This window comes from Esox lucius, chromosome 2 (assembly GCF_011004845.1).
Source record: "Esox lucius isolate fEsoLuc1 chromosome 2, fEsoLuc1.pri, whole genome shotgun sequence".
Lineage (NCBI taxonomy): Eukaryota > Metazoa > Chordata > Actinopteri > Esociformes > Esocidae > Esox > Esox lucius.
In genome coordinates, this window is record NC_047570.1 from 35584546 (window position 1) to 35612293 (window position 27748).

Below are 27748 nucleotides of genomic sequence, written 5' to 3' on the forward strand. Positions count from 1 at the left end.
AGGCAACCAAAGACTGGAAAAGTTGTGTAATGCTAAAAAAAAACAGAGTACATAATATTAAAAGATTCAGAGAATCTGGAGAAATCTCTGTTAGAAAGGGACAAGGCAAAAACCAAATATTTGATGGCTGTGATCTTTTGGCCCTCAGGCGGCACTGCTATTAAAAACAGACATGATTCTGTAGTGGACATCACTGCATGGGCTCAGGAACACTTCTGAAAACCACTGTCTGTGAACACAGTACGTCGCTGCATCCATAAATGCATGGCTCCATAGTAAAAGAGCCTGAGTGCTAAACTGGCCTGCCTGCAGTCCCAGACCTTCCACCCATTGAAAACATTTGGCGCATTATGAAACCAAAAATATGACAAAGGAGACAACAAACCGTTGAGCAGCTGAAATCATATATCAAGCAAGAATGGGAAAACATTCCACTTTCAAAACTACAGCAATTGGTCTCCTCAGTTCCCAAACGCTTTCAGGGTCTTGTTAAAAGAGGTGATGCAACTCAGTGGTAAACATGCCCCCTGTCCCAACTTTGAAACGTGTTGCTGGCATCAAATTTAAAATGGGCATGTATTTTACAAAACATATAACATTTCTCAGTTTCAACATTTGATATCCTGTCTTTGTACTGTTTTCAATTAAATACAGGTATATATGATTTGCACAGAAAATAATTATTGCATTCTGTTTTTCTGCATTTTACGCAGCGTACTAACTTTTTTGGAAACAGGGTTGGACAATAGGAACACTGAAAAAATCTGTGTGTCAATGGAGATTATTTTGTGCAACGCTACAAAAGTACAAAGGATTATTTAACCAAGTAAGTGAAAACAGGAAACATACATTGTGGTGGTTATAATAATTTCTGTTCCAAATGGCACCTTTCAGACCCAGTGCCCTATTTCTGACCAGAATCCCTGCTGGGCTTAGTGTACTAGAGCAGATGAAGTAGAAGTCAACACACCCTTATTGAAAATGCAGCTTTTGTTAATATCAAGATAAAAGTTTTTTCACCGTTAATAAGAGTTTTCATCTACATGACTGTTAACACATTTACAACCCCCATTATAAAGAATCTGCACACTCATGCCGACTTCAGATCACAATTCTTCCATTGGGATAATGTATTCAATGTGAAAAGGTGTGTTGACTATTGCCCTGTAGGGAATAGGGTGCTCTTTGGGACGTAGTCTCGGTCCAATAGAAGTGACTGTTTTGGTAAGACACTTGCAGCCAGAACAGGATGACCAGTTTCCCCCAGTCTGTTCTGATGGGTTTGTTAGTTTGCATAGGTTGTGTCCCGACTCAGCGCTACACCGCGCCTCACCGTTGCCTTCTGGTCTCCGAAGCAGCATTTGGCTAGCTAGGCAGCCAGTCAAAAAGACAATCCAGTCGGTTGGCCAGTCAACCAGCCACCCACAGTTAGATATCCAGCCAGCCAGTCAGTCAGTCAGTCTGCCCAGGCTGCAGTGCCCTGTCCTGGGGGAGCTGGCCTAAGCCAGTGGGGTGCCAGCCCTGGAACTATGGCTGGAACTAGCCCCGGACTCCTCAAAGGTTCTCCTGCTGGTCGGCCTTCTGCTGCCCCTGTCCTCCCGGGGCGCCGCTCCTCCGGGCTCCCCACTGCTCCTGCTGACATACACCACAGTAGGCTGGGCGGCCATCTCAAACCTCGGGCCCCCCCCTGCCCCTCCCCCTTTCCGGCCGCCGGGCGCAGAGGGCCTCTTCCCGGTCCGGGGGCGGGGGGAATGCAGGCGGACCGGGAGGAATAGGGAACGCTGGGAAGACGACCCCGCGGCGGCGGGCGGGCCCACACACGTCACCCCGGGCGTTGCCGCGGTGCCCAGCCGCGCCAGCGCCACGGGAATCTCCTCCAGAGACTCTGCAGAGTCTGAGTGGTACTCAGCCGGGGGTCCGCCCGGCAGAACTGGGCCCAGGCCAGAGGAGGACGCGTGCGGGAGGGAGGCCCGGAGGGGGAAGGCGGGGAGGGGAAGACGCTGGCTCAGGGAGCTGGACAGGTGGGACACGGCCGTTGGGATTGGTGTTACACTTCGGGGGTCTACTGGAGGAGAGCGAAAGAGGAGAGGGGGAGACAGGGGGGCAGAGAGGGGACAAGGAGCAGAGGGAGACCGTCACAGAGCTGCTACTAAAGAAATCTGCACATCTGACTATAGAAATAGAATGGATAGAACAGGCGTGGATTGGAGACTGACTGGTTCACTCATAGACAAACTGTGGCAGTCAGCAGAGTCCCTCCACTATGACTTGGAAAGCAAGGCCTGTTTTATTCATTCTATGTCTGAACTAACTCTTTATAATGTCTTATAACAATCTCATAAGTTAAATAGCAGCGAGTTTGAAAAGTTGAAAAGCCTTGTAATAAGACATTACATTGGCTCATATATGCTTATAACAAGTTCTAAAGCATTATAACTGCAACAACAACCTGAAGCAGGACAGGGTTTTCTAATGAAATTAGCTTTACAATCACAGACTGATGACAGGGAAGACACCCAGACTGACACCACACCAAGACACCCAGACTGACACCACATCAAGACACCCAGACTGACACCACACCAAGACACCCAGACTGACACCACACCAAGACACCCAGACTGACACCACACCAAGACACCCAGACTGACACCACACCAAGACACCCAGACTGACACCACACCAAGACACCCAGACTGACACCACACCACAGGTTTTACCAACTGTAACCCTACAGACTCACAACACCTAAAGTAAAGATCTGTCTGAGCTGAGCTGCCAAAAAGAAAAATACATCGTACAGCCGAGTTGGTAAAGGTCTGTTAAATAAATGTCAGTTCACTCGTAACAACAAACAGTCTTTAAGGACAGACGTCTTCATCAGTGAACAGAGCAAGATCGGACAGAAGGTTGGCAAGGCTCAGAACTGCAGAGTGGAGTCATTGTTTCGCCTGGCGCAACCACTCTGGCTGAATACCGAAGAAAACACAGATCCACTAATCCCTAGGTTCAGGCCCCATAGCTGTCACCCTACGACAGGACACAGAAACGTCATCCCAAGGCCTGTCAGCACACACACACGTCTCCTGGAGGTGTCAGGCTGTGGTTTACTGCTTCGGTGTTGCTAGCGCCAAAGTCAGGACGGAGGCCTTGAATGAGACCGGAGGAGGTCTTGAAAGAGACCACAAAGGAGACCATGAAGGAGACCGCAGGAGGTCTGGAAGGAGACCACAAAGGAGACCGGAGGAGGTTTCGAAGGAGGCCATGAAGGAGCCAGGAGGAGATGGTTGGGTGGGGAGCCACGCTGCATAGTCTGAATGGTCTTAAACATGCTGCTCTGTGTTGATGCAGTGAACTCCAGAATGGCTCTCACCCTTGATGAAGACAAGCAAAGGAGGCTACATGAAACATACGACATTTGTAGCCATACTGTAATTCACCAACATGTGGAATATATTCTACTGCATTAATGATTCAAGTGAATAAAACCAAAACTACACCTGTCAAATATACATTTACCCAAACTACTACAGAAAACAACTCCCTTGTTTTCTGGTACCTTTTACAGTCTCCCCTTGCAAAATAACATCACAGAGCATTTAATCCAATACATAATTAAAAGATGGAACAAGTATGGAGAACCAACTGGAAGGGATATTCAGGCCACTCCCTCACACAGAATAAGTTACTTTGTTTGCAAACCAGTCAAACTACAGGTTTTAAATTCCAGTCCAGAGACTAAAACTGATGTAGATTTGTCTGCCATTTCTTTGTGGGTTTTGATGTTTGCTCAGAGTCACTGTCCCACTGGAAGATCCACACACAGACACGTTTCAGACTCCTGGTTTCAGCCAACCAGGTTTTTGACTAAAATATTCTGGTACTCAGTAGAGACCTTAACCTTAAGGGCCCCAGGTCAAATGGAAGCAAGACAGACCCACAGCATTTAACCACAGGTATTAGTTTATTTCTGTATTTGTAAACTTCTTTCAACACTGAACCTGCTAGCACACATGGCCAAATGGCTTCCTTTTAGTTTAATCTGACTTCAGCACCCTGTTCCATTTTAAGGGCCAATGCTGTTTAGGTATTTCCCTATTTACTTGGTACCCATTGCCAGATTTAAGAAGATAAATGCAATGTCTATTTTCATTTGTGAGTTATATTTGCCTCCCCATGGTGATAGATAAACATTTATGACATGGGTATGACTTTTTTATACCCCAGTAAAACAGGAAAATACAAAGACTGAAGTTCTGTTCTTGAACACTTCAGTACTTAAACATGTAGTCTGATAATGTGGTGCCAGTGATTTTGGCACAAATTGTATTTTTGCATTGAGTTGTACTGTGTTTAGTTTTTATGTGTTGAGTTGTTGCGCCTTGAGTTTTGTTATGTTGAGTTTTGTTGGGTTGAGTTGTAGTGTGTTCAGTTAGTGTGTTGAGGTCTGTTGTGTTGTAGTGTGTTGTGGTCTGTTGTGTTGTTGTGTGTTGACGTCGGTCGTGTGGTGTTGAAATGTGTTGAGGTCTGTTGTGTTGTAGTGCGTTGAGGTCCGTTGTATTGTAGTGTGTTGAGGTCTGTTGTGTTGTTGTGTGGCATTGAAATGTGTTGAGGTCTGTTGTGTCTCACCAGGTGCTGACGTCTCAGTAGAACGGTCATTGATGACCTCTGCAGGTACTTTGTGCACTTTCTTCTTTTTCTTCTATAGACACACAAACAAACACGCACACACAATGATTTAAGACGGGAAGATGCTGGAGTGTTTGTTTGTGTAGCTATGGTATGCAGTGGAGATGATTTGTGTGTGTGTACCTGTTTTCGGGGTGCTGTCCTGTTGTCAGTAGACAGGGTGGGTAGCGGTTCCTCTTCCACCATTCTGCTGGACGAACTGGGAACTCTGCCGTTACCATGGAACCTGGCAAACACAAACACAGACAGAGAAGTTGAGTAACACTCACTTCCTCCCTCCGTGGACGAGACACGGGAAAAAGCCAGAGGAAGAATCGACCACTATCTGTGGACAGCCCGGGAAGACGAGCGTGTGTCGCGGCTGTGGGAAGGAAGTTTTCCCTTAGTTATAATCAGACCAAGTCACAGAACAACAAGGGAACATTTGATCCAGGTCGATCCATGGGTCTGGACAGAGTGTCTGGATGTGTGGCCTCTGTGGGCGTTGGTGTGTTCAGTCCTGCTGGTTTCGTTCATGCATCAGCCCCACGGCTTCCATGTTACCCAGCTTAATGAGCTCTCAATGGCTGCCAGCTAAATGGAGCAGTTAACAGACTGTTCCCTTAAATTCCCATTCTGCTAGCAGCAGGAGTGCAACACAATCCACTCCGTTAACCTGGCAGTAGAGGAGCAACCGGCAATCCTCCTGACAACAGCTGGAGCAAAGAGTACGAATGTCCTTGGCTAGAGCGCCATTGGGTCCCCGCCAGACATGATTATAACCTGTCAAATATGATTATAACCTGTCAGGTTCCAGATCCTGTTAACCTGGCAGCAGTACGGCCTAGTGACAACAAGAAGGACAAAACATCTCGACATCCTTGGCTGGCGTACCACAGAGCAAAGGTGTATGTGTAGAGGAGACACTTACTGTGAACTGTACAGAAAGCGTCTGAGACTGTGGAGGTAGACCAGCGGGGCGCAAAAATAGTCATACAAAACAGTTTTAGCTCAGCAGTGGTAAAAACACATTATTTGATCCTACTGTAGAACTGTTAAGTATAACATTATCTTAGCCAAGTAGTGTCAGAAGTAGAAATGTGTTGGAGCTAAAACATATTATGTTAAACTAGCCACCCAATGCAACGCAACCAGCCAGCGAGGCAGGCGCATGGGAAGAATTTTAGATTTTATTAGGATTTGACGGCATTAGCAAATGCAATGGCAACGCCTAGTATTCCTGAGATCCACCACATTAAAATCAGAACGGGCCAACAAACAAGGAAAATGTTCTGGTACGTTAGTGCAGCAATTTATACAAAAGAAATTAAAACCAATAAGAATAGTGGACTGAGCATAAAAACAGTAGACTGAGCATTTATGAATTACAAAGAAATGGTGCAAGATTTGTCCAGTTGAGGTTTGTGTGTGTGTGTGTGTGGGTAGGGGTTATAGATTTGTCCAGTTGAGGTTTGTGTGTGTGTGTGGGTAGGGGTTATAGATTTGTCCAGTTGAGGTTTGTGTGTGTGTGTGGGTAGGGGTTATAGATTTGTCCAGTTGAGGTTTGTGTGTGTGTGGGTAGGGGTTATAGATTTGTCCAGTTGAGGTTTGTGTGTGTGTGTGTGTGGGTAGGGGTTATAGATTTGTCCAGTTGAGGTTTGTGTGTGTGTGTGTGTGTGTGGGTAGGGGTTATAGATTTGTCCAGTTGAGGTTTGTGTGTGTGTGTGGGTAGGGGTTATAGATTTGTCCAGTTGAGGTTTGTGTGTGTGTGTGTGTGTGGGTAGGGGTTATAGATTTGTCCAGTTGAGGTTTGTGTGTGTGTGTGGGTAGGGGTTATAGATTTGTCCAGTTGAGGTTTGTGTGTGTGTGGGTAGGGGTTATAGATTTGTCCAGTTGAGGTTTGTGTGTGTGTGTGTGTGGGTAGGGGTTATAGATTTGTCGAGATGAGGGTTGTGTATGTAGGGAGCGGTCTATAGTCAGTTTGGCTCCGGGGGCATGTCCATGAGGCCTACTGCTGTAGGAAAGAAACTGTTCTTGTGGCGAGAGGTTTTGGTCCTGATAGACCTCTGCCTTCTGCCAGAGGGGAGAGTTCTGAATAGTCCATTTCCAGGGTGAGAAGGATCAGCCCCAAACATCCCCAAACAGCCCCAAAAACATCCAGTATGCGGCAGTCCTGTGGGCGAAAATGCCTTGTTGATGCTAGAGGTCAGAGGAGAATGGGCTGACTGATTCAAGCTGATAGAAGAGCAACTTTGACTGAAATAACCACTCGTTACAACCGAGGTATGCAGCAAAGCATTTGTGAAGCCACAACACGCACAACCTTGAGGCGGATGGGCTATAACAGCAGAAGACCCCACCGGGTACCACTCATCTCCACTACAAATAGGAAAAAGAGGCCACAATTTGCACGAGCTCACCAAAATTGGACAGTTGAAGACTGGAAGAATGTTGCCTGGTCTGATGAGTCTCGATTTCTGTTGAGACATTCATATGGTAGAGTCAGAATTTGGCGTAAACAGAATGAGAACATGGATCCATCATGCCTTGTTACCACTGTGCAGGCTGGTGGTGGTGTAATGGTGTGCGGGATGTTTTCTTGGCACACTTTAGGCCCCTTAGTGCCAATTGGGCATCGTTTAAATGCCACAGCCTACCTGAGCATTGTTTCTGACCATGTCCATCCCTTTATGACCACCATGTACCCATACTCTGATGGCTACTTCCAGCAGGATAATGCACCATGTCACAAAGCTCGAATCATTTCAAATTGGTTTCTTGAACATGACAATGAGTTCACTGTACTGAAATGGCCCTCACAGTCACCAGATCTCAACCCAATAGAGCACATTAGGGATGTGGTGGAACGGGAGCTTCGTGCCCTGGATGTGCATCCCACAAATCTCCATCAACTGCAAGATGCTATCCTATCAATATGGGTCAACATTTCTAAAGAATGCTTTCAGCATCTTGTTGAATCAATGCCACGTGGAATTAAGGCAGTTCTGAAGGCGACAGGGGGTCAAACACAGTATTAGTATGGTGTTCCTAATAATCCTTTAGGTGAGTGTATTTCACAGAAGAAGTGAACTGAGGAAGTTCTTGCCTCCCTCCATCTTGCCATCATGTCAGTCTTTGTCTCATCTGTATGTGACACCGTCCTCCAGAACAAATTAGCAAACTGTAATCAAGCCGTCCTGTTGTTTTTGGCTCGATCCCAGCAGTGTATCCTCTAAAGTGCTAGGGAAGAGCTCTGCATATGGAAGGGGCTGGCACATCCACACACATCCACACACACCCACAATAGCTTTGGTTCTTCCAACCAAACACCAAGCTAATAATGTGAAACAGTTTGTCCGAGGAAAGCCTCAGACATAACCCCGCCCAGGTTTGCTCAGCAGCATTAAACTGGGAGGACATCTTTTATTCCACCGGATGCATCCCAAAGAGGCCCCTTGTTCCATGTGACCAGGGCCCTAGAGACAACGTGCCCCCAGAGAAAACAGGCCCCCAGAGCCAGCAGGAGTGCTCCTTGTGGGCAGCAGTTACATTTGGGCCTCAGTCCAATTCAATGGAACACCTCTTTGTTCGGAGCATATTAAACAGTGTCTAATAATGCTGAGTCTATTTTACATTGGTCATTTAGCCATGGGAATGGGTGACGTAGCCTGGAGTCGTATGCGTTTACTCTAATGACCAACAGCCATGCATCCAAGTTCATTAGAAACATTAACTGCCATACAATTCCAAGTCTAGACGCCAAGTCACTGTGAGTGCATTCCAAATGGCCCTCTTTTGCCTATATCACCTGGCCTGGAGTAGGGCACTAAACAAGGAACAGGGAGCCATTTGGGATGCCACACTGGGTCAATAAAGTCATGGGAAAGTACTTTCATTTTGCACAATGTTTTACCACCAAAAGTAAATAAATGGTCACCACAGCAACCGAGAGAGAGAGAGGGGGGGGAGCTCATTCTGTCATCCTCAGCATCGCTGGCGTTAAGACGCGATAACCGTTAATTGTAAACGCTGTTTATGCGATCTTGGTTGTGATAACATGCAACGTCCGGCCCTAGGGGGGTTGACCAGGGCTTTAGGGTATACGGGTGACGCAGCCCGCCCAACAACACACATCCAGCCACATGATTGGCCCATGTTCCTTTACGACACCATATACCAGATATAGGTGCACCAGGTATATCTTCATGACTCAACACATCAGCTTCCCAGAGAGAAAGAAACAGGGATTGTGGTTTCATTGGCCTTCCATCTTTGGTGTGGGAGAGAAATGACACAAACCCAAGGAGAGAAGAAGCAGAGTTTCTTGACAGACAAAGACAGAGAGAGAACGGGAGGCCAAAAGATAAGAAAGGAAAGATAAACCAAAAGAAAGACAGCGAGACAGATATCGGAAGTGAAACAGGGAGAGAGACAGAGAGATCAAATGATTGTTACGAAGACAGGAGTGGTTTGGCTCCAGACTGACCACAGAAATCCTCTGATGGACAGATACAAAACAACACAACACACCACATGGATGGACAGATACAAAACAACACAACACACCATGTGTATGGACAGATACAAAACAACACAACACACCATGTGTATGGACAGATACAAAACAACACAACACACCATGTGTATGGACAGATACAAAACAACACAACACACCATGTGTATGGACAGATACAAAACAACACAACACACCATGTGTATGGACAGATACAAAACAACACAACACACCATGTGTATGGACAGATACAAAACAACACAACACACCAGGTTGTGCTAGTAATAGGGTACTACACCGCTAAGCTCATCATCCTCAATGGTTCACTTCATTTAATCTCGTGGGTTATGAGTACAAGAGTCATAAACTCAATTGGTGACCGGAGGACATCATCCAGTGAAAACAGCATACCAACAGATTTTAAGACCCAGGTAGAAGAGGTGAATAGTTCCACACAATATTAGACTGAAGGAAACACCACAGCTTGTTGAAAAATGGTGTCTGGGAGTCCATTAAGACCACAGCACGACTAACTCCACTTACCCTGGACCCCCCCGGGCTGCAGCAATGGCGACTGGGTCTTCTACATCCATATTCGGGTTGGTATAGCCCAATGTCCCCGAGTAGGTTACATCCTGCGAGAGAGGTAAAGAGAAGTATAGAGAAGTATAGAGAGAAATATAGAGTGAAATACAGAGTGAAATATAGAGAGAAATATAGAGAAATATAGAGAGAAATATAGAGAAATATAGAGAGAAATATAGAGAAGTATAGAGAGAAATATAGAGAGAAATATAGAGAGAAGTATAAAGAGGTATAGAGAGAAGGGAGAGGTAAAAGAGAGAGAGAGGTATAGAGGGGTATAGACAGAGGTAGAGAAAGAGAGAAAAAGGTAGAGAGGTATGTAGAGGTAGGGAGAGGTATGTAGAGGTAGGGAGAGGGAGAGGTATGTAGAGGTAGGGAGAGAGAGAGGTATGTAGAGGTATGGAGAGGGAGAGGTATGTAGAGGTAGGGAGAGGGAGAGGTATGTAGAGGTAGGGAGAGGTAGGGAGAGGTATGTAGAGGTAGGGAGAGGGAGAGGTATGTAGAGGTAGGGAGAGGTATGTAGAGGTAGGGAGAGGTATGTACAGGTAGGGAGAGGGAGAGGTATGTAGAGGTATGGAGAGGGAGAGGTATGTAGAGGTAGGGAGAGGGAGAGGTATGTAGAGGTAGGGAGAGAGAGAGGTATGTAGAGGTAGGGAGAGGGAGAGGTATGTAGAGGTAGGGAGAGGGAGAGGTATGTAGAGGTAGGGAGAGAGAGGTATGTAGAGGTAGGGAGAGGGAGAGGTATGTAGAGGTAGGGAGAGGGAGAGGTATGTAGAGGTAGGGAGAGGTATGTAGAGGTAGGGAGAGGTAGGGAGAGGGAGAAAGAGAGTGGTAAAAGGGAGAGAGAGAAAGGTGGAGAATCAATTTAGTCGGATCCCATTAGCAGCAGCCAAAGCAACAGCTACTCAAATTCTGGTTCAGTACGTACACCGACATACAGAATAAAATACAGAATACAAGTCGCCCAACAGTGTCTGTGTGTCTCTTCACAGTTCCCTGTGACATAAACTTGCTTGCTCAGGATCTCAACAGATCAGACCAACTAAATCTTTTCATGATCTAGATATGGCTATTATAGATGTGGTTATTATTGATGAGGTTATTATAGGCATGGTTATTATTGATATGGCTATTATAGATGTGTTCATTATAGACTTAGTTATTATTGATATGAATATTATAGATATGGGAATTAGAAATACGGTAACTATTAATATGGTTATTATCGATATGGTTATTCTAGTGTTGTCCCTGCATTCAGAGTGTGTTCAGATGGCATTAGCACAGATTTCTACCACATTATTATAGATGTGGTCAGTGGGCATTGGCTCACTTAGTTCCTGGAATGTTTGCACATACTGTAAGGCTGTTAGGGTGACTGACCATCTGAACCAGATGGAAGACATTTGTTACAATTTGATTTGATTAACAGCCATCCAAAGAAGTCACCCAGAAAACGTTCCTCTGGAACACAGACCTCAATAGAAAGATATTAATCATTTGAATAAAATACAATTCATCAGGAGGTAAATCAAATGATAAAGTACCATGTACAATCAGGACCTACATTAAATGACAAAATCAATGTGGTGCCACAGTACGCCTGAACCACAGTTCAGTACGTATTGTGTTTTTAGGGTCATGGTTCGGTATGTGTTGTGTTTTTAGGGTCATGGTTCGGTATGTGTTGTGTTTTTAGGGTCATGGTTCGGTATGTGTTGTGTTTTTAGGGTCATGGTTCGGTACGTATTGTGTTTTTAGGGTCATGGTTCGGTACGTATTGTGTTTTTAGGGTCATGGTTCGGTACGTGTTGTATTTTTAGGGTTATGGTTCGGTACGTGTTGTGTTTTTAGGGTTAAGGTTCGGTACGTGTTGTGTTTTTAGGGTCATGGTTCGGTACGTGTTGTGTTTTTAGGGTCATGGTTCGGTACGCATCGTGGTGTGAGGGTCATGGTTCGGTATGTATCGTGGTGTGAGGATCATGGTTCGGTATGTATCATGGTGTGAGGGTCATGGTTAGGTACACATCGTGGTGTGAGGGTCATGGTTCGGTATGTATCGTGGTGTGAGGGTCATGGTTAGGTACACATCGTGGTGTGAGGGTCATGGTTCGGTATGTATCGTGGTGTGAGAGTCATGGTTCGGTATGTATCGTGGTGTGAGAGTCATGGTTTGGTACGTATCATGGTGTGAGGGTCATGGTTAGGTACACATCGTGGTGTGAGGGTCATGGTTTGGTATGTATCGTGGTGTGAGGGTCATGGTTAGGTACACATCGTGGTGTGAGGGTCATGGTTCGGTATGTATCGTGGTGTGAGGGTCATGGTTCGGTATGTATCGTGGTGTGAGGGTCATGGTTAGGTACACATCGTGGTGTGAGGGTCATGGTTCGGTATGTATCGTGGTGTGAGAGTCATGGTTTGGTACGTATCATGGTGTGAGGGCCATGGTACCTATTGTAGTTTGAAGATAATGATTTGATAGGTACTGGAGTTTTAGGGTCATGGTTTGGCACTTTTCTCGGTACAGCTCAAACATTTACACTGAGAAACACGTGCCCAATCACACCCCCCCATTGTTCTTGTCATTATTTAAATCCGAATTAGACTGTTTCTTAGAACTAGTTGAAATCACTGGGGAGATAACGGTGTGTGGACTCTTTGCATTTCCGTTTTGCCCCGGGGTATTGATACTGACGTGATGTTGGCGTAGATGTGTCAACGTGTTCGAGAAGTGTAGGCTACCTTTATCATGCAGTGGGAACATACAGTTAATGTTCTATCAACACCTCCCTGTCCACCACTGCAAACAACACATACTTAGTTGTATAATTTAACTCCTTGTGGTAAAATAACACATACCATGAGGAGTTAAATGATCTGACTAAATAAGGTAAAAGTTGCTTAGGGTGCAAGAAGTGAATGAACACTATTGGAAACTGAGTCAGATGAATAAGCAGAGTATAACAGTGCAGTTCCAATAGACGCTATTTTCTTTGAAGATCCAACGTAATCCTTGAGAACAAACTGGCTTCCAAAACAATGTCTCTCTTTGAGAGAAATGCACAGAAAAAAAAAGTTCTTAATAACGTTCCACGTATTTCGTTTCAGGGCTCAAGAGTAGAACACGCTGAAGCAGAAAACAAGAGGTATGTCAGGGTGGTGTTAGAGTCTGTGTTGGGTGAAGTGAGGCACACACAGTACGTTCTTTATGAATGTATAATAGCTTTCATAAAAGCTAGTCATGACTACATATCCCAGACTGAATGCAATGTCCAACACTGCTGCTCTCATGGATTCAATTATGAACCACTCCAGGTGGCTGACAGAGAATGTACTAATGCAACAGAAGGAACTGGTAATAAGCAAAAGGCAAAAGCCATACTAGTCAACCTGTAGAAACAGTTGCTTTATTTGAAGTGGGATGGACTTAAAGACAAGGACTATTAGAAGGGGGCTTGAATGAGCTGGCATTGTAAGGAACTGGATCTGGAACTGGGTCAGGCTGACATTTTAGTGAAGTGGTTTACGGAGTGAGATTACAGTGAGGTGGTTTGAGGCTGGGTGAAGTATCAGTGAGACTGTTTGAGACTGGGTGAGGTATCAGTGAGACTGTTTGAGACTGGGTGAAGTATCAGTGAGACTGTTTGAGGCTGGGTGAGGTATCAGGGAGACTGTTTGAGACTGGGTGAGGTATCAGGGAGACTGTTTGAGACTGGTTGAGGTATCAGTGAGACTGTTTGAGACTGGGTGAGGTATCAGTGAGACTGTTTGAGACTGGGTGAGGTATCAGTGAGACTGTTTGAGACTGGTTGAGGTATCAGTGAGATTGTTTGAGGCTGGGTGAGGTATCAGTGAGACTGTTTGAGGCTGGGTGAGGTATCAGTGAGACTGTTTGAGGCTGGGTGAGGTATCAGTGAGATCATTCGAGGTTGGGTGAGGTTTTAGAAAGGTGGTTTTGAAAAAGAGGGCCCTTGGGAAAAAAAGCTGGAACCAGAGGAATGTTCCAATCACCGTCTTTATCACGCCCACAACACTTTGGTAGTCATGGGTTACCGTGCACATACATATAACATCTGTGGCCGTGGGTGACCTCACGGTGTGTGTGTGTGTCACATGGGATCTGCAATGTGATCGTGCTGCATGCACTCTGTAAGAACGATAGATACTGTCAACTTTAATAGTTCTCCCCTAATCCGCTCCTGTCACAAGGCATCAGAGAGTTCAGAGATACATGCATGTCCCCAAATGGCACACTATTCCCTACATAGTGCTCTAGTTCTGATCAGGTGACCAGAGCCCTACAGGGCCACGGTCAAAAGTAGTGTGCCACCTAGCACATAGGGTGCCATTTGGGACGGTGTCAGTGTGAGCAGTAGTCAGTAACTGATGTCACCATGATACGCGGCATGTTTACAAAACACACTGAGGGCACTGGGCTAGATGAGATGATCCCATTACCGCATGGGTTTAGCGTATGTGACTGTGTGTGTGTGTGTGTGTGTGTGTTTGTAGGAAACAGGTGTAAGCCAAAACAAAGAAGCAGGATACCGAAATCTGGGAATTCTATTAAAGTTTGAATGATCTGCTTTTGGTCTTTCTGTTGCTGAACGTGATCTGTTTCCGACAAGATAAATATCAGTTCCATCTCCTGAGTGGAGGTGCATGTGTGCGCGTCTGGACACTGGATACCCCCCTCAGGGATTAGGAAATAAAGTGACCAAGTGTCTCTTTCAGTCAGCACTGTGCGTGGAGGAACATGCCTGAAGGCAGACAGACAGGATCAGCACAATGAAACCGTAGAAATCATGTCATTTCTGGTGGAACCATGAATCCATAACTGGGTGCTCTGACGTTGGTGTCAGGACGTTGGTGTCAGGACGTTGGTGTCAGGGCGTTGGTGTCAGGGCGTTGGTGTCAGGACGTTGGTGTCAGGGCGTTGGTGTCAGGGCGTTGGTGTCAGGGCGTTGGTGTCAGGACGTTGGTGTCAGGGCGTTGGTGTCAGGACGTTGGTGTCAGGACGTTGGTGTCAGGGCGTTGGTGTCAGGGCGTTGGTGTCAGGATGTTGGTGTCAGGGCGTTGGTGTCAGGGCGTTGGTGTCAGGGCGTTGGTGTCAGGGCGTTGGTGTCAGGACGTTGGTGTCAGGGCGTTGGTGTCAGGACGTTGGTGTCAGGACGTTGGTGTCAGGACGTTGGTGTCAGGGCGTTGGTGTCAGGGCGTTGGTGTCAGGTCGTTGGTGTCAGGATGTTGGTGTCAGGGCGTTGGTGTCAGGGCGTTGGTGTCAGGACGTTGGTGTCAGGACGTTGGTGTCAGGGCGTTGGTGTCAGGGCGTTGGTGTCAGGGCGTTGGTGTCAGGGCGTTGGTGTCAGGGCGTTGGTGTCAGGACGTTGTCGGCGTCTTTAGATTTTCCGAAGGGGAGGGGACATTTTTGCTAAAATGTTTCATTCATAGTTCAGAGAATAAATAATGTGAAGACTACTTCTAAACCCACTTTTAGCTCTCTAACTCCTTTCACTCCCACTATAAAGGAGCAGATCAAATACACAGCTGGAACTCTGACCAGGTTACATGTCCTAACACCTGCTGTTAAACAGAGGAAACCTGCTTCAATTTCACTGTATGAAGATAAGCAATGGAAGATGATTATCTGAAAGATGTCATAGTCGGGCTACTGCCATAATCATCTTAAAAATTGGCCTGAAACTGACAGACCCTGTAGCCAGAATAGACCCCCCTGAAACTGACAGACCCTGTGGCCAGAATAGACCACCCTGAAACTGACAGACCCTGTGGCCAGAATAGACCCCCCTGAAACTGACAGACCCTGTGGCCAGAATAGACCCCCATGAAACTGACAGACCCTGTGGCCAGAATAGACCCCCCTGAAACTGACAGACCCTGTGGCCAGAATAGACCCCCCTGAAACTGACAGACCCTGTAGCCAGAATAGACCCCCATGAAACTGACAGACCCTGTGGCCAGAATAGACCCCCTGAAACTGACAGACCCTGTGGCCAGAATAGACCCCCTGAAACTGACAGACCCTGTAGCCAGAATAGACCCCATTAAACTGATAGACCCTGTGTCCAGAATAGACCCCCCCGAAACTGAGATGACTGAGGCCAGAATAGACCCCCTGAAACTGAGAGGACTGAGGCCAGAATAGACCCCCTGAAACTGAGAGGACTGAGGCCAGAATAGACCCCCTGAAACTGAGAGGACTGAGGCCAGAATAGACCCCCTGAAACTGAGAGGACTGAGGCCAGAATAGACCCCCTGAAACTGAGAGGACTGAGGCCAGAATAGACCCCCTGAAACTGACAGACCCTGTAGCCAAAAGAGACACACTTAACTGAGAGTACTGAGGTCAGAACATGGCAGGGGTTAAGAGCACCATACCTTGATAAGACTGATTTTGGGAGGGCCCGCCTCATTGGTCCCATCTGGTTGGATGCTGGAGCCCTGGCGATGCCTCTGTTTCACAATGTACTCGTAAGTACTAAGACGGTTCCACACTGGACAACACAGACAGATAAGTATAAGCAACACACACACACACACACACACACACACACACACACACACACACACACACACACACAGCAATAACAATGCGGTTCAAAAACATGAAAGCTTTTTAAACCCCACCAAATGTCAACACTAAAAGAAAAACTGTTTTTAATAGAAGGCCATTGCGTCCCTCTAAGGAGCAGGCTACAAAACAGAGGACAGACACCCCTCTTACGCCCCCCTGTGGTGGCTCTCTGCATAACCGCTGGCCCTGAGAGAGTGAGTTAGAGGGTGAGTGAGAGTGAGTGAGAGAGATTGAGTGAGTGAGTGAGAGGGTGAGAGTGAGTGAGTGGGTGAGTGAGAGAGTGAGTGAGAGAGAGTGAGAGAGATTGAGTGAGTTAGTGGGTGAGAGTGAGAGAGGTGCTGTCTTGAAGTCAAGTCTTACACATTCCTTACACCAGAAGTGTCTGACTAGGATGTAAATGATCCCCATCGTCCTGTCATATGAAATGCTTGTTATTCCTCAGCATCCGTTTTTAAATGACGGCGATGCTGCCTGCTTTGAGGGAGGTTATATTGGCTGCTGACTAATTTGGTGGCTAATGTGAAATGTATTAATGTGGCCGGTGGTGTAAACCCCTCGTCCTCCATCTCACCACATCGCGATGGCTAAGCAGAGGAGCCACAGCCGCAGACTGCATCTGACGCATCCAGTTGGCCCGCAAACTACCGCTTCCCACCTGCTGGGCTCAGGGGGTTGTCTAGTCGAGCCAAGACCAAGTGTCTCCAGACACAGAGTCCACAATGACTGATTAGGTGGCTTGTAATATGTGTGTTATATGTGTGTGTGAGTTCTGTGTGTTATGTGTGTGTGTGTTATATGTGTGTGTGAGTTCTGTGTGTTATATGTGTGTGTGAGTTCTGTGTGTTATGTGTGTGTTATATGTGTGAGTTCTGTGTGTTACGTGTGTGTTATATATGTGAGTTCTGTGTGTTACATGTGTGTTATATGTGTGACCCTGATTCACTGGGGCATATGCAGGCCACCTCCTCATCCAGAGCAACAACCTGAGAGGGGTGGCCCAAACTCATGGTACCAAAGGCAGGAGAATGAACTACTATGGCAGGTTCCCTCCTGCACTGTTCAACCAATCCAGTAACAGTGAAGTAGTTAAGATCTAGTGTTGCCCTGTAAACATCCAAATGGGGAAGATAGAGGCTCTCTGCTTCCATTCCCCCTTAAAAGTGGCCTCATGGGGTGGTTTGAGGATCACAGAGGGTACCCAGCAGGTGATGTCGGTTATTTATGTGGGTACTTAACAATTCTCAGGGAAGAATATTTATGCCAAAACTGATTTATCATTTGGTAATGGAACTTAATTTTAACATAGAAAAAAATTATAAAATATCAGGAGTTTTGGAATCATATAAAATGATCAAATATCAGGAGTTTTGGCATCATATAAAATGATCAAATATCAGAAGTTTTGGCATCATATAAAATGATCAAATATCAGAAGTTTTGTTATAAGAAGTTATACATTTTTTTTCTAATTTACTTTCCAACTCCATCTTCACAGACGTTCCCTTCATACCTTCTGCATCAAATCATTATTTTATAATGTGGCTTATACTTTGAATTAAATAAAGGTAGGCCTATAGTTTGAATGAAATACGTTAGATTTTTTTCTATTTAGCTGACTTCAGTTAACTATTGTTTTTAGGCATGTATATTCCCAGTTGTTTAGCCTCCATTTATTCTCTTATTATTGCATATTCTATAAGAAGGTAATCGCCAATGCCACAAGCGTTTGATTAAATCAAGAACAACCGGAGTAGTGACAGGTCTTCCATGAACAAACAGGATCTTTTGACAACAAGCCAGGCAGCAATAGATAGACATTAAGTAGAAGACAGAATATGATCTCACTGAGGTAGATGTGAAAACACAGCAGATGCCCCAGCAGCAGGCTGGAGAGCAGGCCCAGGCCTATGGTGACCCCAGCCAGGGCAGGGATGGCAGGGCCCTCTGTGGAGACCGGAGCCACGGGCAGGAACACAAACCAGACCACTGAGTCATTCTTCACTGGGGAAAGAGGGGCAGACATATTACAAACATTACTGATGGAGTTCAAGGATGTAGTATAACCACTACTGACAGTTTACAAACATATTATAACCACTACTGACATAGTTCACAGATGTAGTATAACCACTACTGATGGGTTTCACAGATGTACTACAACCACTACTGAAACAGTTCATGAATGTATTATAACCACTACTGACATAGGTCAAAGACATAGCATAAACACTACTGACATAGTTCACTGACGTATTATAACCACTACTGACATTGTTCACAGATGTATTATAACCACTACTGACATAGTTCACAGACGTAGTGTGGGAGCCCGGCGTCCCTCTGTGGCGTAGCGACGCGGATCTTAACTGAATCCATGAAGGATATACAACACAATGGCACACCTCCCCACTTTCCTAAATCAATATTGCTTCGGCACTGGTCCTCTATACATTTTATCTGTTCTGAGAATTTGTTAAACAAACAGTTAAACAGTACAATATTCTAGAACACCTCTGTCCATATTCCATTACGTACGATAATAAAAAATTTATGAAATTTGGGAGGGGACTGTAGATGTGTCTCCTATGCAATATATTATTATTTCATCGTTATTTGACCAGGTAAGCGTATTGAGCACCAATTCCTAATTTGCAATGACGGCATTACAGTTCAAGACAACACAGAGTTACCCATGAGGCATTTTCACACTGCATTGTTCTCAGCCCCGGCTAGGGTGCAGTAAGAACACACCTATAGAGTACATACAGAGATAAAGTGCACAATACCTGGTGTTACATATGTACAGATAAATAAAGGGATTAGCAGGTACTGAGATCAGCTCTGACATGTCTTCTTAAAAGGAGAAAAGAGTGATGAGAATGTCTAATTCTAGAGTCTTCTGCAGTTCATTCCGCTCATTGGCTTCAGAGAACTGAAAGAAATGACGGCCAATGGAAGTGTTGACATTAGGAATAAGTTTTGCTTATAGAGACTTTTAGATAAGCTGGCAATGTGGCAAATATTCAGCCAAGACTGACGGTAAGGAACGTTTTCAGGGATCAGACGGCCCAACCTCTCTATTCACTGATTGAGAGAGAGCATACAGGTAGAAGGCTGTCTACATGCACCTCTCTGCCCCAACGTTTGGCAAGGTTTAGGTTTTACACAGCTCAGGGACACCAGGGGCCAGTTAAACAACAGGCTGCGGTGCAAATCAGTCTGGAAGCTTGGAAGGGGGCCTACAAATCACTGCACCAAGTATGAACAAAACAGCTTTTATGATCTAGAATTGCTCCCCAGGTGATAATCTCCACACAAAAATATATTTTTAGACTGAGCAGCATCCTCTGAGGCAACGTCATGGATCAGCAATAATATGATAAGAACCAACTGTCCAACACGCAGTCATGGATCAGCAGACATGATGAGAACCTACTGTCCTACAATCAGTCATGGATCAGTAATCATATGATGAGAACCTACTGTCCAACACGCAGTCATGGATCAGCAGACATGATGAGAACCTAATGTCCAACACTCAGTCATGGATCAGCAGACATGATGAGAACCTACTGTCCTAAAATGTGACTATTTGCGGCAAGCCTAAAAGTTAAATTAGGAGGAAACTGAAAAGAAGATTGCTCTCACGCGCACACACACACACACGCACGCACACACACATACCAACTATCCACAATGTTTGTCCGGATGGCCCCTGCCATGTTTTATTACAGAAAAAGGGGACACAACAAAACCATACCTTGAAAGTGTTTATCAGTGCGAAGCTTTGAGGGGTCCAAGAAGAACTCAATGAAGACGTAACTGGCTATGACCACCACCAGGGATATACCCAGAAGAGCAGAAATCACACTGTTCAGGAACAGCCTGGAAAACAAGAACACAGAAATCATACAGTTCAGGAACATCTAGGAGAACAAGAACACAGAAACGACCCTGTTCAGAAACATCCTGGAGAACAAGAACACAGAAATGACCCTGTTCAGGAACATCCAGGAGAACAAGAACACAGAAATTACCCTGTTCAGGAACAGCCTGGAGAACAAGAACACAGAAATTACCCTGTTCAGGAACAGCCTGGAGAACAAGAACACAGAAAGGACACTGTATCGTGTGTTGAGCCCAGTTCTGAATAAGATCACCTCTCCACAGACTAAATAACAGCTGGCAGAACGGCTGCAATGAGTTTCCTCAAAGGCAGACACAGAAGACTGCTTCTGAGGACTGGTGCTCCACAGAACAAATGTTGTATACCCTGAGGGATGCAGTGACAGTGTGTCTGGATAACGTCTTCTCTGACACATATCAAACCTTCTGCATCATCTCAGTGTTCTGTTCCAACTGTGTGCAATCCATCTTGTGGATCATCTGAAGGCCAGGAGAAAGAGACAATCCATCTTGTGGATCATCTGAAGGCCAGGAGAAAGAGACAATCCATCTTGTGGATCATCTGAAGGCCAGGAGAAAGAGACAATCCATCTTGTGGATCATCTGAAGGCCAGGAGGAAGAGACAATGCATCTTGTGGATCATCTGAAGGCCAGGAGGAAGAGACAATGCATCTTGTGGATCATCTGAAGGCCAGGAGGAAGAGACAATGCATCTTGTGGATCATCTGAAGGCCAGGAGGAAGAGACAATGCATCTTGTGGATCATCTGAAGGCCAGGAGGAAGAGACAATGCATCTTGTGGATCATCTGAAGGCCAGGAGGAAGAGACAATCCATCTTGTGGATCATCTGAAGCCCAGGAGGAAGAGACAATTCATCTTGTGGATCATCTGAAGACCAGGAGGAAGAGACAATCCATCTTGTGGATCATCTGAAGGCCAGGAGGAAGAGACAATCCATCTTGTGGATCATCTGAAGGCCAGGAGGAAGAGACAACTCATGCCTGACCTACTTCCCTCACTAACAATTCCAGACAGAACAGAATATTCATGAATCATCAGGACTGAAAGCATTTCATAGAGCTTTACTAAGCCTGTTAAGACTTCGGTTTGGTGAATGTAATGTCAACACAGTTAGACCCAACCAGATCAACACAGTTAGACCCAACCAGATCAACACAGTTAGACCAAACCAGATCAACACAGTTAGATCTAAATAAATCAACACAGTTAGATCTAAATAAATCAACACAGTTAGATCTAAATAAATCAACACAGTTAGACCCAACCAGATCAACACAGTTAGACCCAACCAGATCAACACAGTTAGACAGAACCAGATCAACACAGTTTAACTCAACCATATCAACACAGATAGACCAAACCAGATCAACATAGTTAGACACAACCAGAACAACTCAGTTAGACCCAACCAAATAAACCAGTTGGACACAACCAAATCAACCACTTAAACCCAACCATATTGTTAGAAAAACATTTTTGACACAGTGAATATATTAAAGCAAAGCACTGAGAGAATTGGAACGCTACCTTGATCTAAACAGAGAATCCAAATGGCAGAATAAAGGGAGCAATGATAAACTCCCATATCTGCAAGAGGAAAAGGAGAGAGAAGAGGGTAATTGAGAAGAAACAATGAATGTGAGAAGACGGAATAGAAAGAGACAGACAGAGAAAGACAGAGATAACATAAATGAGAGAACAGAAAGAAAGACAGCAATCAACATAAATCAGAGAAATAGTTTAATGTTTACTACAACATTTTATTTCTGTTACTTTAGCTTCCGCATTTCCCACTAGCATTGGCAATGTAAACAAATGTTCCTCAGGCCCTTTGAATTCAAACTGAAAACTGACAGACTGACAGATAGTGAAAGAGAAAGAGCCAGGCAGAGACAGAGAGAGGGTGACAGAGAAACAGAGCGAAAGGCAGACATAGAGAAAGACAGAAAGGTACTGACCAGTAGTTTCGGCTTCCCACACAGTTGTTGAGCCATCTGCAATGATGGTCAAAGTTGGCAACACACTTGTTACAGGCACTGCAGTGTTTGGATTTGGGCCCCCTGTAACACAACAACATGACAACGTTAGTGTCCAGGGCAGGAACATTTCATTAACAAACATTTGGATAAAGATTTTATTTATGTAAATCTCCTCAAAGTACTATCTGTTTCATTCCCTTTATGCAAGTATCTCATCTGCTGCTGTTTATTCATTACTTCAGCTGATCTCGTAAATCTTCAGTAGGCATTCATGTTGAAGGTTTCCATAAAAAACTTTATTGTGGCACATGTGCTATAAACTTTGAATTGATTTTCCACTGTTGGTTCTGGTGCCGGTTGACTTCTCCTTAGTTGCTGCTGAACACAGTTAACGATGGGAAAATACTTAGCATTAGGAAATGGACACAAACCCCTACACACATCCTCTCTTGTCATTGTTCTGTCCTCAACATCTTCATCCTGCCGTCTCTTAGACACCCACCCAGCTGTCCTCAATGTCTCCATCCTGCCGTCTCTTAGACACCCACCCAGCTGTCCTCAACGTCTCCATCCTGCCGTCTCTTAGACACCCACCCAGCTGTCCTCAACATCTCCATCCTGCCGTCTCTTAGACACCCACCCAGCTGTCCTCAACATCTCCATCCTGCCGTCTCTTAGACATCCACCCAGCTGTCCTCAACATCTCCACCCTGCCGTCTCTTAGACATCCACCCAGCTGTCCTCAACATCTCCACCCTGCCGTCTCTTAGACACCCACCCAGCTGTCCTCAACGTCTCCATCCTGCCGTCTCTTAGACACCCACCCAGCTGTCCTCAACGTCTCCATCCTGCCGTCTCTTAGACACCCACCCAGCTGTCCTCAACATCTCCATCCTGCCGTCTCTTAGACACCCACCCAGCTGTCCTCAACATCTCCATCCTGCCGTCTCTTAGATACCCACCCAGCTGTCCTCAATGTCTCCATCCTGCCGTCTCTTAGACACCCACCCAGCTGTCCTCAATGTCTTCATCCTGCCGTCTCTTAGACACCCACCCAGCTGTCCTCAATGTCTCCATCCTGCCGTCTCTTAGACACCCACCCAGCTGTCCTCAATGTCTCTATCCTGCCGTCTCTCCACCAGACGTCCATCCAGCTGTCTCTTATACACCCAACTGTTGTGTAGATCTCTAACCTCTCTCCTATCAGACACCCAGACAACCGTCTCTCCCGTATTCTGGTAGTTTAAGTGCTCCTTATTGAATTTAGGTTTTCAGATCAACGCCAGTCAACCAATCTCTTCATCTGCTTCTCCCCATCCCTCCACAACCACTGCTAGCCCTCCTGTTCTCTCCTGCATTCTCCAGTCTGCCCAGCAACAACTCCTCAGACCATCAGGGAGTCTTCCAGCCCCGCCCCACTCCTACAGTACCCTAAACCCCCTTCACCAATGCCCTGCTGCTACTACTACTACTGCCGCCGGGACTTGTGTGTCTATTCACTGAACACACTGCTCTAACCGCTGACCTCAATTCACTCTCTGGCTCTCTCCTCAGACAGGCCAAACATCAGAGAGGGAACCAAGCAAGCACACGTACACTGAAGTCATTCAGCCGATGGTCTCATACAGGAGGGCAGGTATTGTCCAGAGCACTGCTCTGCTTAATGAGCTACCTTGACTGGAATCTCAAACAGCATCCTGTTCCCTATGTGGTACACTAATCCTGACCCAAGCCCTGCTGGCCCGGGTTCATGCAGTGCACTATGAAAAGGGCGCATTTGGGACGCATCGTGAGTGTCACAAGGGCCTTGGTGACAGTGTTCATCTGCCGGACCACGGAGGCTTCCAGACCAAAACTCACACGTCCACTTGGCAGAGGTAGCAGTGACAGTTCTCGATGACGTGGGCATGTTTGGTGCGGTCAAAGACGGGCATGGGGCCATGGTAGCTCTTGGCACGCACGTTGTAGTCGGCGGGGTCCACGGACACCGCCATCAGGTGCACGAATAGGTGACACACAAACATGATGCCAGTACACTGGGGAGGCGTGGTTAAAGACACAGGCTGGAACATCTGACATTAACAGGAGTTTGGGCTGGACATATAATACTTAAAAAGGGCTTTATAAAAATGCTTGATTGATTGGTGTTATGTGCATAATTTATGTGCACAGTCATTATCAAACCTCAGTTAGCCATGAAATTCCAAGTCTGCTCAATAAAGTAGGTGTAAGTCTGCTCAATAAAGTACGTGTAAGTCTGCTCAATAAAGTATGTGTAAGTCTGCTCAATAAAGTAGGTGTAAGTCTGCTCAATAAAGTAGGTGCCAGTGCTACCCCAACACAACACAATCACAAAAATACAAACAGTAACTTCATCAGTTGTAGCGTTAGGTTAAAATATCAATTAACTTCCCTAGTTGACTTCCTTTAAAGAGAAGTTAACCCCTACACAGCCTCAATCGTAGATTACAGCTTAGAAGCAGCGGTTGGACTGCTAGAGTCGATCACACTGAGACCAAAGAGCCTTGAGAGTGACTTTCTGATGGGTCATGTACACAGATTGACGGGTCATGTACAAAGACTGACGGGTCATGTACAAAGACTCATGGGTCATGTACAAAGACTGATGGGTCATGTACAAAGACTCATGGGTCATGTACAAAGACTGATGGGTCATGTACAAAGACTGATGGGTCATGTACAAAGACTCAGGGGTCATGTACAAAGACTCATGGGTCATGTACAAAGACTGATGGGTCATGTACAAAGACTCATGGGTCATGTACAAAGACTCATGGGTCATGTACAAAGACTCATGGGTCATGTACAAAGACTGATGGGTCATGTACAAAGACTGATGGGTCATGTACAAAGACTCATGGGTCATGTACAAAGACTCATGGATCATGTACACAGACAGAGAGGATACAATGTAGCCGGCTGGGATCCAGTGGGAAGGCAGCAGAGGCACAAACACCCCAAACCCGGTCACAGCAAAGAAGAGGTAGAGAAGCCAGGCCAGCAGCTGGAATGGGTGCGGAGGCCAGCTCCACCCGTTGGTCCGGGAGCACGGCGGCAGGTCCCGGCGGTGCCCAGCCTCACTCACCGGGGCTGTACGGTTGGGGTTACACACATCCATAAGGGGACGGGGGCAATCTGGGGAGAGAGGGACCCGATTTAATGATTAACTAAATTGCTACGTGTAAATTGTTAACACTGTAGGACAAAATCCAAATGTTTAATATGCAGGACGGCATGCAGGTTAATCTCAAATCAATAATCGTGTTGAAACTCTGCTCTGTAGTTAATTACAAAATCCTACAATACAGCCATCATCAAGACAGAGTATAAAACAAACTCAACATTCCCATGTCATGACAATGCTCATTATATTCGATACAAAATATATACTGTACATATCAATTTGTGATTGACTCACCTTTTCACTGGCGTGGGTTGAATCGACTATGGTCACTGCTGTGGACTGTTCTCGTTGATGACCACAGCATTTTAGAATGCAATCGCAAACACGCAGATCTACAGATTTATTTTCCTCACATGTGTCAGATGAGACCTCACCGGCGGCACGATCCCATTCCTTGCTCCAGCATGACAGCCATCCATTGCTTGCTAGCTAACGCTAGCAGGCTTGCTGCAGATCGGTTCTGCACGCACAAGCGCAGTGAGCCAAACGTCTCCTAAATGGAATCCAGTCAGGGCGCAAAAGACTATGCTATGCCCGGGAATATAACTTACACTACCAAGCGAATTATTGGATTTTAATTATTTCTGAAGTTAACACGCGAAAGTTAAAGGGAACTGCTAGCATTCTGACACAAGGAAACGACTTATTCAATGTGAAGGCTAGTAATAATAAGGTGGCGATTAGCTAGCACATTAGGTTAATCTTGATTAGCCTGCGGTTCAGATGTGTAGAGATGCTGAGACTCGAGACCGCAGACCTAAACCCGATAACATTATGCTAACGTTAGCAGTGGCATCACTAGCACTCAGTCAAGTTATAATAACGTAGTTACTCACCCAGCGACATTAGACCTTGCAGTAAAGTTAGCAAGCTAACGTTAGCAAATTTTCACTATACGTTACGTTTGCGACCTAATCAATAATCACGAGCACACACGTAGAACGTAATGACATATCAACAAAACACCTTTAATTTACCTATTATTTCAGTTATTCTTTTAGCCAGATAACGGCAATAACGGTAGTATCCTCGTTAGCCTTTGATTTGGTTCTCATGAACAAGCAATCCCTTCCGACTCCAACTCTCTGGTTTCCCTGGTAACGAGCCAAATCCCCATTCCAATTGGTCGTCGGAGTAGTCGCCACCACACTGACCTCTAGTGGTTTTGTGAATTCACTTATTCAATTCCACCTGGTACTGTTTATTACAACGAATTCAGGTATAGATTGATTCAAATTAAAACGTTATTGTTCCAAACAGAAAACTGTATCATGATAATGTTTCTCCTCCCCCAGGTAACTTTGACTTTCAAAGCAACAGTTTCCTTGGCATGATAGTACTTGATTTCTGTGAATCCCCTGAAGTCCTAAATAAAATGTATTTTATTGTGTCAAGAGATCAGAGCTGGCCTTGACGAGTCAACCTGGCTCAACTGTAGCCAAGAGTGGGGCCATAATGACAGTTGTACCTCGACATTTCTGGAAACCTTATCATTTCACTTTCACTCTCTCCTCATCCAAAGGACATGTGTTCAATGACAAGGAGTCACCCAAAGTCATATGTTTTATAATGTAACCCTAAAAACGTTAGTGGAACAATAGGCTGCATCACCATCACATCCCATTTCTGTCAAGGTCACCAATATGAAATCAGAAACACAATGCCATAACAAACATCTTAGATACACATTACACAATCACATTTCTTATGCCAAAAGAAACACATCCATGTTTTCACAGATGGACTGGACTTTGACTTTGAGCTCTTTCAGGCTCAGTAAATACACCAGTGTCAGGATCTACATCATGGTTATGTATAGGATGAAACGGCAGGGGGCAGCAGTCTCATACGTGTGAATTTATCCCAGCCTGACAGCAGTCTGAGGGGGTTTGGGTTTTGCAGTCAGAAAGACTGACTGTACAGTATGTAAATAAAGGCATAGATCACATGAATCATTCCTTTATTGGTCCATTTTAATAAACAAGCAATATGAGAAAATTTAATGGTTGGTAATTTCTGTGCAAATACACACACCCAACCACACACGCACATGCGTGCACACACACACACACACACACACACAAGTGACACACTGTTGTTTCTTTCCGACTTCCACCAATTTCTAATTCTAACATATACATTTTTTTTAAACATGTCAATGACACGGCACTTCTCTCATCGATGGATTCAAAAGAACACTTGATTGTTAATATCTCAAATTAAATCCATTTTTGAGAAATGTGAAGATCGAGAGAGAGAGAGAGAGCGAGGAGA

At 45.4% G+C, this 27748-nt stretch overlaps 1 protein-coding gene across 3 annotated transcripts; it reads right to left on the reverse strand.

Moving 5' to 3' along the window:
• Nucleotides 1-670: 670 nt before the first annotated feature.
• Nucleotides 671-26550, reverse strand: zdhhc1 (zinc finger DHHC-type containing 1). Of its 3 annotated transcripts, none has more exons than XM_029114837.2 (12): nt 26452-26550; nt 25709-25934; nt 25199-25425; nt 24130-24305; nt 22249-22350; nt 20122-20246; nt 18207-18362; nt 16166-16281; nt 9725-9816; nt 4813-4915; nt 4630-4702; nt 671-2065 (listed from the first exon to the last, which is right to left on the reverse strand). In XM_029114837.2, the coding sequence occupies exons 3-12, from the start codon at nt 25406-25408 to the stop codon at nt 1500-1502; spliced, it is 1719 nt and encodes a 572-aa protein (XP_028970670.2). In that variant the 5' UTR covers nt 25409-25425; nt 25709-25934; nt 26452-26550; the 3' UTR covers nt 671-1499. The 3 variants fall into 3 exon arrangements, with proteins under 3 accessions (XP_028970670.2, XP_010894469.4, XP_028970672.2); XM_010896167.4 differs by having other exon boundaries at nt 25709-25753; nt 25849-26550; XM_029114839.2 differs by having other exon boundaries at nt 671-2062; nt 25709-26550.
• Between the last annotated feature and the right edge of the window lie 1198 nt (nt 26551-27748).

Excerpts from the sequence above, each read along its gene's own strand:
- zdhhc1 (XM_029114837.2), bottom strand. The coding sequence starts at position 25,408 with ATGGATGTGTGTAACCCCAACCGTACAGCCCCGGTGAGTGAGGCTGGG. Across the intron at positions 24,306-25,198 it reads GGATCCCAGCCGGCTACATT|TGTACTGGCATCATGTTTGT; the intron begins GTATCCTCTCTG and ends ACGCCTCCCCAG. Across the intron at positions 4,703-4,812 it reads GGACAGCACCCCGAAAACAG|AAGAAAAAGAAGAAAGTGCA; the intron begins GTACACACACAC and ends GTGTGTCTATAG.